Consider the following 13622-nt stretch of genomic DNA (forward strand, 5'->3'; position numbering starts at 1 on the left):
ATTGTCAAAGGCAGGCTTTGAACTGGAGAACTCTGAATTCAGAGTCAATGTTTATCTTGTACAACGCTGCCTCTCTAGTTTATGTGAAAGATGAGACAATTTTTAAACATTTCATTTAAAATAGCTTTTCTGTATTTGTGAGTTGACAGTCCCTCTTGGATTCCTGTATAAACTCTCCTGAGATGCTAAATTCAAAGAGAGATTATAGAGTTTAGAATTGAAACAGGCCTTGATCATGTATATTCATTCAGTCATTCAGTCAGTTAACAGTTATCTAGTCAACAAAATTTTTACTAAAAACTTACTGTGTGTCAGGCAATGTGATAAATACTAGGGATAGAAGGAAAAGAAAAATAGTCCCTGCCCTCAGAGTGCTTACACTGTAATGCAAGAGGCAACATACACACAATTATATACATTTATATTATATACATTGGAAATGGGAGGTAATCTCAGAGAGAAGACAGTCTCATTGGGAGGGACCAGAAGAGGACTTTTGCAGAAGATAGAGTTGAAGTTGAATCTTGAAGTTAGCCAGGGAAGCCAGAAGAAGAAAGTAAGGAAGCAGAACATTCTGGTCATGAAGGCTAGCCAATGAAAAGGCATGGAGTTATATGTATAGAAATATTTATGGCAACTTTTTTTTCCTTTTTAGCAAAGAGCTGAAAACTAAGGGAATACCTATCAGTGGAGGAATGACTGAACAATGTATGCTGTATGAATCTAATGGAATAGTAGTGTGCTATTCAGAAATGATGAAGTAGAAAGTTTCAGAGAAATATGAGATCTATATAAATGGATGCAGAATCAGGAGAATAATTTATAGCATAATAAAAATATTATAAAATCAAACAATATAAAATTGTTTTAGCATGCAATTAGGGGCAAAATAAAATATTTTTAAAACAAATAATGTTGAAAGACTTAGGAACTCTGATCAACACAATATTGTGATTTTAAAGGGCTGTTGATGAAGAATGCTACCCACTTCCTGCCCAAGAGGCAATGGACTAAACATGCGGAATGAGACACACATTTTTGGACATGGCCAGTGTGGGAATTAGTTTTGCTTGAACATGTATACTTGTTACAAGGGTCTCCTTTACCCTACCATGGGAGGAAATGGGAGGGAAAGAAGACAAATACCTACTAATTTTTGGACCAAAAAAAAAAAGGTACAGAGTTGTTAGATGGCATTGCCTATATGAGTAGCAGCCAGAAGGTGAATGCTGCTAGATTGTAAAGTATGTGGAGGTCAGTGAAGTGTGAGAAAACTAGAAAAGTAGGAAGGGACCAGGCTAAAAAGGGCTTTAAATGCCAAACTGAGAATTTTACATTTGATTCCCAAAGCCACCTGTGCTTTGGGAAGATCACTTTGGTGACTGAGTAGAGAATGGATGGGAATGGGGAGAGTCTACAGTCAGGGAACCCAACCAACAGGCTACTGAAATAGTCCAGGCACAAAGTGATGGGGCCTTTAACCAGTGTGAGTGGAGAAAATGGGAGGTATAGAGAGGATATTGTGAAGCTAAAAATGACAAGACTTCACAACAGATTGGCTGTGCGAGAGGAAGTCCAAGAGACGAAGCCAAACCCTCATTTTGCAGGGGAGGAGACTGAGGATGGCCAGGAAAGTTAAGTGAGCTGCCTGTATGTGAGCTGTCACATACAGTAATTATCAGAAGTGGGACCTGAAGTCAGGTCCTTTCACTTCAGAGACAGGACTATTTTCAATACTCATGCCTGTATACCGTAAGGAGACATCAACAGAAAAGCTAGTCTGAGTCCTTGCTTTAAGGCAGAGAAAGCATTGTTCATGAGGCTCCAACAACAACAGTAATAACAACAACAGCCTATAAAGAAGTGAAACAATTGTTATTTTTTTTAAAAAAAAAAAGAGTCTGTTGGGGCAGCTAGGTGGCACAGTGGATAGAGCACCATCCCTGAAGTCAGGAAGACCTGAGTTCAAATCCAGCCTCAGACCAAACTCTTGACGCTTATTAGCTGTGTGACCCTGGGCAAGTCACTTAACCCCAATTACCCCCCCACGAAAAATCTGTTCCCAAGCCATAGGCTATGTATTCTTGGTTGGGTCAGCAGCAACCTCATTGCTTTGGCCATAGTGCCACAGCCTTAGAACGTTAGTTGCAACATAGAACCCCAAGGTACATCTGTCTTTGTCTTTTAAGCCAGCAGTGTAGACATATGGCCGTTGCTTGGGGGATAATCATATCAGCCAGCCTTCTGGGAAAGTGCTTTTTACATATGTCATTTGATCCTCACAGTAAAGAACTGTTATTATTCTCCTTTTTAAAGATGGGGAAACTGAGCCTGGGAAGGGTTCAGTAACTTATCCAGGGGACCACAACAGCTAGTAAGTGTTTGAGGAAGTATTGGAACTCAGTTCTTCCTCACTTTAATGCCAGCCCTATATCTGCTGCCTTAGTGGAGGCTAAGTTTGCTTCTTTATCCCAAGAGAACAATTCTTCAGGAAAACTTGAGCCTTGCTGCCCTCTTCTGGTTGAGAGCTGCTGCCCCATTCTGACTACCTTCAGACCATCACCATAGATCATCTTCACAGAGAACATAGAGCGGTAGGGTAGGGAGAATGAGTAACAGCAGGAAGAACAATGTGTTTTCTCATATGTAAACTATTCCTGATAAATATTTCTTTCCTCTTGCAGAGTCATCTTCATTTGTATTTCCCCAAGGGAAGGCAGTGTGTAATTGGTAGAAAGATAGCTGAGAGTGGAGTCAGGGTTAGGGGTTGGAGTGGCACGGGGGCTGGAGAGAGAGATATTTTTAAATAAATGACTCCAGGGAACCAGGAACCCCTCTGAGCTCGCTGCTTAGTGGTGTTGGCCGTGGTGCACTATGTTCAGGCATGGGGGTGGCAGGGAGGAGGAGGCTGGCAAAGCTCACTGCTTGGTACAAAGCCCTGCTGGGCTTTGTAGGAAGCCTACTACTTCATTAATTAAAAAAAAGAATAAGAATTTTAAAAAAAGAATGGGGCCTTATTATGAGACCGCAGCAAGAGTGTTCCTACATCATCCCAGAATACCAATCTCCCTGTCTCCATTCTTAACCTCTTACACAATTCACATCCTTCTCCCACCCCAGTGCCCATCTGCTTTGCAACCATTTAGCTGACACAATAATCTAAATACTGTGTCAGTTCAATCTACATATAGATAGTTGACACTGGTTTCTGTGGTAAAATCCTGTCTAAGTTTATCCTGACCGACAGCTGTACCTTCACTTCAAAGGTCATGCATACTCAGCTCACTTAGATTCCCAAAAAGGAAGGAACGAAAGAGACATTTATTAAGCGTGTACTCTGTGCTAATTGCTTTAAAAATATTATTTCATCTTATCCTTCAACAGTTTTAGGAGGTAGGTGCTATTATTATCCTTTCACAGTTGAAGAAACTGAGGCAGACACAGGTTAATGATTTGCCAAATGACACACAGCTAGTGTCTGAGATCAAATCTGAACTCAGATCTTCCTGATTTGCTCTCTCCCTCCAGCTCTATGAAATCAGTTTTTTTTTTAACACCTAGTTTCCTCTAGGGGTCTGGATCAGAGGTGGGTAAGATCTGTGCTTCACTTGTAATGGCTATGTCCAAGACTTCTGCTCTTGCAGAAGCAACTTAACAAAGCAGACTATGCCCTGGAGCTTAATCATGACCTGATAAAGTGTAAGCTCTTTGAGGGCAGAGAGTTTTGTTTTGTATCCTCAAAGCAGAATAACCACACGAACACTTGCTCTGGAGTCAGAGGAACTGGATTGAACTTCTACCTCTTATACTTCCTGCCTGTTTGACTGTGGGCAAATCATTTAACTCCTGGCCTCAGTTTCCTCATCTATAAAATACAGGGTTTAGACTTTATGATCTTTAAGGTCCTTTCCATTTCTAGATCTGTGAAAATGCTTGTTGAATGAATGAATGAACAAATGGACCCAGAAATGATCTTTCTTCCTCACCCCTTCCGTGCTCCATGATAATTCTTACTTCCTATCCCACTTGTTACTGTTCAATTATTTTTCAGTTGTGTCTGATTCTTCATGACCCCATTTGGGGTTTTCTTGGCAGAGATACTCAAGTAGTTTGCCATTTCCTTCTCTAGCTCACTTTATAGATTAGGAAACTGAGGCAAACAGGGTTAAGTAACTTGCCCAGGTTTATGCAGCTAGTAAGTGTCTAAGGCCAAATTTGAACTCAGGAAGATGAGCCTTCCTAACTCCAGGCTTGGTACTCTAGCCATTTTACCCCTATTCCAGTAACTCTCTGGATACCTGTATCACTAAAACTTTGAATGGATCAAGTCTTTTCACTGATGGTAGCCATGGACTTGAGAGGAATATCTGGGAACACTCCAGTCTTGACATCTGCCCACTGGGTGGTCCTCTAGAGGCCCTGAAACTGAACTTGAGGACTGTTGTGCAGGCTGTGGGCATCCAGAAACTGCGTAATAGTTGGTAACCCTAGGATATAGGCAATCTGGTCCGGCTGTTGTGCACCTAGCCACCTTGGAAGATGCTGAATGGACACAGAATCATTTGATTCAGTAGGTAAGTATGAAGTACCTATTGTGTGTGAGGCAGTATGCTAGGCATTAGGGATATAATGATAAGAAAAAAAATCATAAAAAAACTATCAGATCAGCCCCAGGCTTGTAGGAATCCCTATTGAATCAGGCCCTACCCCAATATATTTTTCTTCTAATTAATAAATATCAAAGCCAAGAGGCTCTTTCTGAAATGTATGCTTTGTGGGAGGAGGTGGAGTGTGGAAGAATGAGACAGAAGAAGCCCAGAATCAGTGGCAATAGACCCCGAAAGATTTCTAAGTTTTTGGTGACATTTTCTTTTCTCTTTTTCTTCCAAGGGTGTTTTGCCCAAATGTTAATTTCTCTTTTTTTGTGGTACAGTAGAAAAAGTATTGGTTAGGGGATCAGAGATCTGGGTTCACATTTGGACACTTCACATATTACCTATGTGGACTTGAGCATTGTTAAATGACCTGTTAAATGAGGGGACTGAACTGGATGAATTGTAAGTTCCAAATATCCAAATTTCATGAGCCTTTGTTCCTCAGCTCTGTTAATGAAACTGCAGAGAAGAACAGCGAAGAGGTAAACATGTGTTGTTATACCTGCTTGCTAAGCTATTGTTCATGTTCTAAAGGATTCCCTTCCCCCAGGCCAGAGCTCAGCCTACTGTACTCACAGTGTTTCCAGGGACTCCACTGCAAAGCTGTTAGTCCTATGGCCACCTCAGGCTCATCCTTTGTTTTTCTGTCTCCAGCAAGGATTGAAAATAGTTCACCATGCAGACAAGACGCTGGCCAGCTTCTGCAAGTGGCAGAAAAGCATCAACCCTAAGAGCGACCTCAACCCTGCCCATCATGATGTGGCCGTCCTCCTAACCAGGTACTGCCACAGCTGGAGCCCAGCCTGGGTGGAGGGCTAGGGGATGCCTGGAGGAGGGAAGGACATGGGGAAGGTGTAAGAAGTGAGCAAGGCCTTCTGACTAGAGCTTTGTCTTCTCTTCCATTTCTTGCAGGCTAGTTTTCTAATATTTCCAATTACTGTATTAATGGAGGGAACAAAGTAACATGGGTTATCCAGAATCTTGGATAATATATAAGGTTTACTTGAAATGCCTGACATGGGTTTGGGGATTACATTTTTTAGGTTTGGTTTTTTTTAAGCAATTGGTGTTAAGTGACTTGCCCAGGGTCACACAGCTAGGAAGTGTTAAGTGTTTGGTCTGAGGCTGGATTTGAACTCAGGTCCTCCTGAGTTCAGGGCCAGTGCTCTATCCACTGTGCCACATAGCTGCCCCTGGGGATTACCTTTTGAAGCAGCTCAGTGCAGTGGAAAGGTTTCTGAGATTGGAGTAAAGGGTTTGGTTTTGAATCCCAGATCTGCCAATTACTATCTATATAACCTTAGGAAAAGCACTTTCCTCCTTGGGGCCTCAGTCTCCTCATCTGTAAATGAGAGTATTGGACTAGTTGACCTCAAAGGTCTCTTCCAGCATAATTCTATGATCCTATAATTTTCCTTCCTAATTATATTTTTCTCATGTTATCATCAAGCTGAATGCCCAAAGAAACCAGGCTCTTTTAAGTTGCTAAAGTCAGTAACAGACCATAGATTGGGTATTTGAATGTTTCCTGCCGTAGTCGATTCACACAGGGATGCTTGTTGATCACGACTGCCTATAGCTTTCCCCTCCTAATGCACCAAGATTGGCTTTTCAGGAGCACTGTAGGGTGTGAGGGGGCAGACTACTAGAGCCAGAGGGGAGCTGGAACCAGAGTGAATACCTGGAATGAAGGAACAGCTTTTGAATAACTCTATTCTTAATGCATAGAGGGAATGTCAAGGGCAGGGTCAAAGATGCATGTGTAGCCAGCAACGTCTCATGGTGCAGGTTCTTTGGTGATCTTTGTTATAGTCCAGATGATAGATTTTAAGGCATACACACACACACACACACACACACACACAATTTGCATTTTTCCTAGACATACTATTGGAAAGTGCAAATGAGCTCCCTACTTTACTATTAATTCCCATAAAAACCCCTGTGGGAGGGAGGCAAAAAGGAAGGATGCAAGAAGCTCTTCTGATAACTTGGGCTCATAGATCTGGAGCTGCCAAGTCCAACTTCATCATTGTACAGATGAGAAAACTGTGATCTAGTTATCTGGTCCTAGAGATATTAATTGATTTGCACATGGTCACATGATGATTAAGTGTTCCAAGTGGGGCTTGTGTCTAGGTCCTCCTAAGTCCACATATAGCTCTTGACTCCCCTTTTCTCTTGCCTTCCAACTATAACCCCTATGCTTTATTTTTAAAAATACCACTGTATTTTATGACAAAGGGATTTGATAGAAAGAATATTAATTAGAATGCAGGCTCTTTGAAGGCAGGAATTATTTTATTTTTGTCTTTATGTCCATCAACTAGCACATAATAGGTACCTCATAAATGCTTGTTGACAGCTTCACTAGGCAGACTAGATAAAAAGTGATATGTTTTCCGGCCTTGGAAATTCTTGAAGTCTATTTACTAACTTAGAGAAGAGTTAAGTTCTATGGTATTGGAAGAAGTAGTAACATAAAAAAAGAAAAATCACAGAGCTTGGAAATGTTGAAAATTAGTTGACCCCTAAACAGCTCTAGCATTCCATTATTCTGTGACTTGAGATGATCAGATAGTTATAGAGCCTTTGTGCTGAAGTCTCATTCTAACACTATCTGCTGCACAGCTGAGATCACTAGAAGTAGTTTTGTCTTGGAATTCAACCAAAAGGGACTAATCATTCAACCAATTAATTAATAAACCACCGGCATTAAGTACCTACTGTGTGCTGGGTCCTGTGCTAAGCAGTAGCAATGTGAATGTGAAATAGTTGCTGTCCTTGGGGAGCTTGAGGGAGACTCTGTGTGTGTGTGTGTGTGTGTGTATGTGTGTGTGTGTGTGTATACAACATAAATGTAAGGTACATTTTTGAAGGTGGGGACAGCTTGGGGGATATAGAAGGGCTTCATTTAGAAGATGTCCCTTGAACAGAGCTGTGAAGTAAACAAGGAATTTAAGAGGAAGAGGTGAAGTGAGCGTGCATTCCAGGCCTGGAAGACAGTTAATGCAAAGGCACAGAGATAGGAGATGGGAGTATTATGTGTGAGGAAGAAGCTTGGATAAATTTCAGAAAAACCTGGAAAGACTTATATGAACTGATGCTGAATGAAGTGAGCAGGACCAGGAGAACATTGTACACAGTAACAGCAACATTATGAGATGCCTAACTTTGATGGACTTAGCTCTTCTCAGCAATGCAAGAATCTAAGATAACTCCAAAAGACTCATGATGGAAAATGCTATCTACATACAAAGAACTATGGAGTCTGAAAGCAGATGGAAGCATGCGGTTTTCCCTTTTGTATTTTTTCTTTTTTTGTTTTTTTTTTCTGGTGGTTTTTCCCTTTTGCTCTGGTTCTTTTTTCACATGACTAATGTGGAAATACGTTTAATATGATTGTACATGTATAGCCTATTGCTTGCTGTCTTGGGGAAGGGAAAGGGAAGAGAAGAAGGGAGAAAAAAATGTGGAACTCAAAATCTTGTAAAAGTGAATGTTGAAAACTATCTTTGCATGTAATTGGAAAAAGTAAAATACTATTAAATGAGGAAAAAAAGAAGCTTGGATAGACCATGAAGTGTGAAGGGGAATGATGCATAATAAATTTGTTGTGTTAGAGTGGGATCAGATTGTGAAGGGCATTAAAGGTAAACAGTGGAACTTATATTTGATCTTAAAGGCAATGGGAAGTCATTGGAGTTTATAAGCGGATTAGAGGAGTGGCAAGGTTAAATTGGAACTTCAAAAAAAATCACTTCGGCACCTGTGGGAGTTGGACTGGAGAGGGAAGATACTTGAGATAGGAGGCCAATTAGGAAGTAATTATTCCAATAGTCCAGGCAAGAGGTGATGAGGACCCAAATCAGGGCAGTGACTGTGTGATCAGAGAGAAGGTGCAGGATACATGAGATTCTGTAGAGGTAAGAATGGCAGAGTTGGCAGGTGATTATTTATGCGGGCTAAAGGAAAGTGAGGAATCATGGATAATGTGCAAGTTGTGAACCTGAATAAATGGAAAAATCATAGGGCTGTCAAAAAAATGGGGAACTTCAGGAGACAGGGAGTTTGACCAGAAAGATGGATTCAGGTTTGGAAACGTTGAGTTTGAGAGGCTGAGGGGACATTCAGTTTGAAATATTCAGTAGGCAATTGGAAATGCACAACTGGGTTTTAGGAAAGACTCTAAGACTAGATATACAAATGTTGAAGTTATCTCCCTGGAGGTGATAATTAAAACCATAGGAGCTGAGGAGGTCAGTGCATGAGAGGATTTAGAGGGAAAGAACAGAAAGTTAAGAAAGAAAGAGGGCCCTGAACAGATCCTTAGCTCCACCAACAGTTAAGGGGTATGATATGGAAGATAAATTAACTAAGGAGATGGAGTAGTGGTCAGACACCTAAGGAAAAAGAAACAAGAAAAAAATGTCCTGCAAAAATCAGAGAGGAGAGAGTATCCAGGAGAGTGGTCAGCAATGTCAGATACTGCAGAGAGGTCAAGAAGGATAAGAATCAAGAAAAGATTATAATATGTGGCAATTAAGAGATCAGTGATAACTTTGGAGGGAAGGGTTTGAGCTCATTGTTAAGGTTAGAAGCCAGATTACAGAGGGTTTAGAAATGAGTAAGAGGGGGCAGCTAGGTGACTTAGTGGATAGAGTCTTGGGGATTGATGGCAGGAGGACCTGAGTTCAAATCCGGCCTCGACCAATCACTTGACACTTAATAGCTGTGTGACCTGGGCAAATCACTTAACCCCAATTGCCTAAAAAGGAAAAATAAAAAAGGAAAAAAAAGAAATTAGTAAGAGGCCAGTAAAGAGAAACAATGGGTGTAGACCATTTTTTTTCTAGGACTTTGGCTATCAAAGTATGGAGAGACAGGATGATGGAATTTGGGAGTATATGAAGGCAACAGGGAAGAAACCAGTAGATAAGGAGATGTAAAATAATTTGGATTAGAAGTCAGTAGATTGAAGATTAGCGTGTATGTGCATGTACGGAGGCATGATTACAGAATGTTCTACAGAAGATAGTAGGGAATTGGATCAAGAAGTGCTAGAAGTTGTGCTGTAGAAAATGATGAGCAGGAGGACTTCAGAAAAACCTGGAAAGACTTGTATGGCCTGATGCTGAGTGAAGTGAGCAGAACCAGGAGAATGCTGTACACAGTAACAGCCATGTTGTGTGATGACTAACTTTGATAGACTTAGTCCTTCAAAAGTCTCATGATGGAAAATACTATCCACATCTAGAAAAAGAACTATGGAGTTGGAATGCAGATTGAAGCATACTATTTGCCATTTTTTTCTTTTGTTTTGTTTCCACTTTCTTGCGTTCCTCCTATTGGTTCTAATTCTTCCTTACAACATGACTAATGTGAAAATATGTTTAATAGGAATGTATACGTAAAGCCTATATTAGATTGTGTTCTCATCTTGGGGGGGGTTGAGGGGGAGAAAAATTTTAAACTCAAAAGCTTATGGAAGTGATTGTTGATAAATCAAAATAAATTAATAAAAAATGTTTTAAATCCCCCCCCAAGAAAAAAGAAATGCTAGAAGACAGATTTTAACTGGTGGTCCCAGGGCTTAGGTTATATAATCATTAAAAAGAATGTAAGCACCTTGAGGTAAGGGATCTGTGTCATAAAATGCAGTTTTTCAGTATTCCTTTGAGCCTAATGTACACTGTTAGATGCATAACAGGTGCTCAGTCAATACTTATTGAATTGAGTGACCCCAGAATGTATCCATTAGAAAAATTAATAAATTATCCATTTGTTCCATTCATCTTTACCAATCACTGCTATCTTTACTGGACTCCTGGCTCTTTAGAAAGAAATGAAGAAATGGGTTATAAAGCCCCATTGGCAGCGTGGTTATTTAGGGCGGGAAGAATGTTTAGTTGGTGTTCCTATGTGTCCAAAAGGGATTAAAATGGCCATGGTATATGACCAAACAAAACATTTTGGAAATTTCAGTGGCAGCTGTTGCCATTAGCAAAATACATGTGTAAATCTTTCCTGATGCTCTTCTGTAAATAGAAATCTTTGAAACTGGCTCCATTATCCCAGTTATTGCTATAGCTATGGGCTAATGGAAACTGGCAGGATTCCCCTGTGCCAGCATCTTTCTAACAGCATAATTGACATCAAAGCCTGAAGAGCCTATGTAGCCAAAGCAGCACCCACGTAAACCCCATGCATTGAGGGCTTAGAACTGAAATTCATGATGGCTTTGGTGTTTGAGTGAGTCATCTGTTGGCAAAGAAAGTTTTCTTGTCCTGAAGACATCCTACCACTTGTGCTAGCAGCTTTTGTGAATGATTTGAAATGATTTAAATGACCTTGCCTCAACAAGTGTGTCAGACATGTATAACCTAAACCAAATTGCTTACCTTCTCCATGAGTGGGGTAGAGAGGGATAGAGGGAGAGAATTTGGAACTCAAAATTAAACAACAACAACAACAATGGTTTTTAGATGTAATTGGAAAAAATAAAATATTAAATAAATATAAAAATAACAGGTGAGTCAGAACAGTTTGATGTGTCAAACATATCCTACATGACTTGTGATGACCTTGGGACAGCTGGATGATGCAGTAGATAGAGCTCTGGGCTTGGAATCAGGAAGAACTGAGTTCAAATTTGGCCTCAGGCGCTCACAAGCTGTGTGATCCTGGGCAAATCGCTTAAACCCTGTTTGCCTCAGTTTTCTCAACTGTAAAATGGAGATAATAGCAGTACTTACCCCCCAGGTTGTTTTGAGTATCAAAGCACATGCCTGGCACATAATAAGTGATATATAAATGTTAACTATTATTATTATTAATTATTGTTGTTTTTGTTCTGTGGCCTTTTCCCATTTTTGACCAGGGGCCATTGGGAATCAGTGGGAAGGGGGGCAGAGAAAAAACAACAACTAGGGGTGTATGTGTGTGGGAGGAAAAGTAGGTGTGTGCACTCTTTGCTTTGTACCTCTCTGGGACGCTACAGTTGAAGAGAGTATATGTTGTCAGACATGGTCAATTTATCGATTTGTTTTGCTTAACTGTACTTTGCTACAAGTCAGGGTTTTATTTAGTAGTAGTGGGAAAGAGAATGTTGTATTAGAAATAACAGCTATGTTTAAAAAAAGACTGTTCTAAAAGAAAAATCACCATCAGCACTGCTTAGACCCTACAAGGTCCCAAGGTCCCTGTGAACATTTGTAAGGAAGCTGTCTAGTAAGAGAAACATGAAAGCCACTTCTCTGCTTAGAACCAACCCCTGCAGTTATAATAAAGAATCTGGTAAGTGAGAAAAAAGGTACAATGCCAGCTGATAAAGTGAGAGGAAGCACTAAGTCCTGGGCTCCTCATACCAACTTGAAGGAGTCTGGGAGCAGAGTGGCATAATGTCCAATCTGACTCCCTAATCCCGTATCCCTCCATTTTGGGCCACTTAACTCTCACTTGAAAACTTAGACCCACCCTATGATCAATCTGTCCCCTAGGCAGGGGAAATAGAAGTACCTATAAATGTGTAAATCAGTAACAAGTAATATTTGCTATTGACCTTCTTTATCCCTTGGTTCTGGTTAACTCCATTCTTCTTGCCTTGTCAATGGTGACTAAGTCTTTAACCCAATAACTATAGCTATGAATTAGATTGGTATTCATCCAAATGCCCCATTTCCTCTGGAACTGGGGTCATACCTTACTTGCAACTGTTCTCCCTTCCCTAAAGTCCTAGTCCTTGTGGGTGGATCTCCCTTACTTACTTCTAGACCTCCTTATAGTAGGCAATATGGTCCAGAGGAAAGAGGGATGGATTTTGAATCAAAGGACCTATGTTTAAATTCTGGGTCTGTCACTTAATGTGTGACCTTGGACAAGTCACTTAAGCTTCTCTGGACCTTGGGTTTGTGCTCTGTAAATTGAGGGGGTTGTACTAGCCAGCCTCTAAGACCCCTTCTAAATCTACATCAGTGATCCTGGCTGAATCATTGCTAGTTCCCATAGTCTCCTAAGAACTTTACCCACTGCCCCACCTTCTTCCTATTTCACTTCACATTGCTGATCCCTTGCTGGGTCACTAATACCATCCTCCTGGGTCTATATACTTTTCAGTTGCTAGCCATCTCCTTATTTGTCCACTGAGCCCTGGTACTGACAGGATGGAGGTAGGAAGTAGATAGATCATTTGAATCACGGATAGCTAGTTAGTACCCAACCATTTTGGAAACAGAGGCATATTACCACAAATGAGGAATATACTCTGATGTACTTTGAGTACTGGACTCAAAAATTTGATCTTTTCTAGTTAATGTCTCTAAATAGTGCCAGCTTGCTAACAGTGTTTGTGTTTGGCCAGGCAGATAAATGGCTTAAGATTATAAGATCATAGATTTAGAGAGAAGTTTTATAGTTTTATAGTGAAGTCTATGGAGAAGTGAATTGACAAAGGTCACACAATGATTTGGTGGCAGAGGTGAGACTCAAGCCCAAGTCTGACTCCAAAGCCAGCGAGCCTTCCACTGTGCCATACTGCTTCCTGTTTCTTGATCCAGTTAATGATAATGATGATGATGAGATATAGTGAAAGAGTGCAGGGTCCAGAGTCAGGAAGAATTCAAATGTGGCCTTACATACTAGCTGTGTGACCCTGAGCAAGTCACTTAGTCTATTCCTGCCTCAATCTCCTCGTTTGTTAAATGGGGATGATAATAGCACCTATTTTCCAGGGTTGTTGTGAGGATCAAATCAGATAATACCTGTTAAGCACTTAGCACAGTGCATGGCACATAGTGCTGTATAAATGCAAGTTATCATCCTCCTCCTCCCTCTCCTCCTCCCCCTCCTTCTTTTTCTTCTCCTTTTTCGTCTTCCTTATCCCTCTTCTCTTCCTCCCCTTCTTCCTCCTCTTCTTTCTTCTTCTTCTTCCTTTTTCTTCTCCTCCTCCTCCTCCTCTTTTGTCCTCTT

At 40.7% G+C, this 13622-nt stretch overlaps 1 protein-coding gene across 2 annotated transcripts in view; it reads left to right on the forward strand.

Moving 5' to 3' along the window:
* Positions 1-13622, forward strand: part of ADAMTS12 (ADAM metallopeptidase with thrombospondin type 1 motif 12) — a 534685-nt gene that overhangs the window by 301223 nt on the left and 219840 nt on the right. For both annotated transcript variants that reach the window (XM_020995368.2, XM_020995376.2), the window contains exon 6: positions 5310-5434. In XM_020995368.2, coding sequence (XP_020851027.1) covers positions 5310-5434 — 125 coding nt within the window. The remainder of the gene's footprint in view (positions 1-5309; positions 5435-13622) is intronic.

The sequence above is a fragment of the Phascolarctos cinereus genome, unplaced genomic scaffold, assembly GCF_003287225.1.
Source record: "Phascolarctos cinereus isolate Bilbo 61053 unplaced genomic scaffold, phaCin_HiC Scaffold_4;HRSCAF=312, whole genome shotgun sequence".
Classification (NCBI taxonomy): Eukaryota; Metazoa; Chordata; class Mammalia; order Diprotodontia; family Phascolarctidae; genus Phascolarctos; species Phascolarctos cinereus.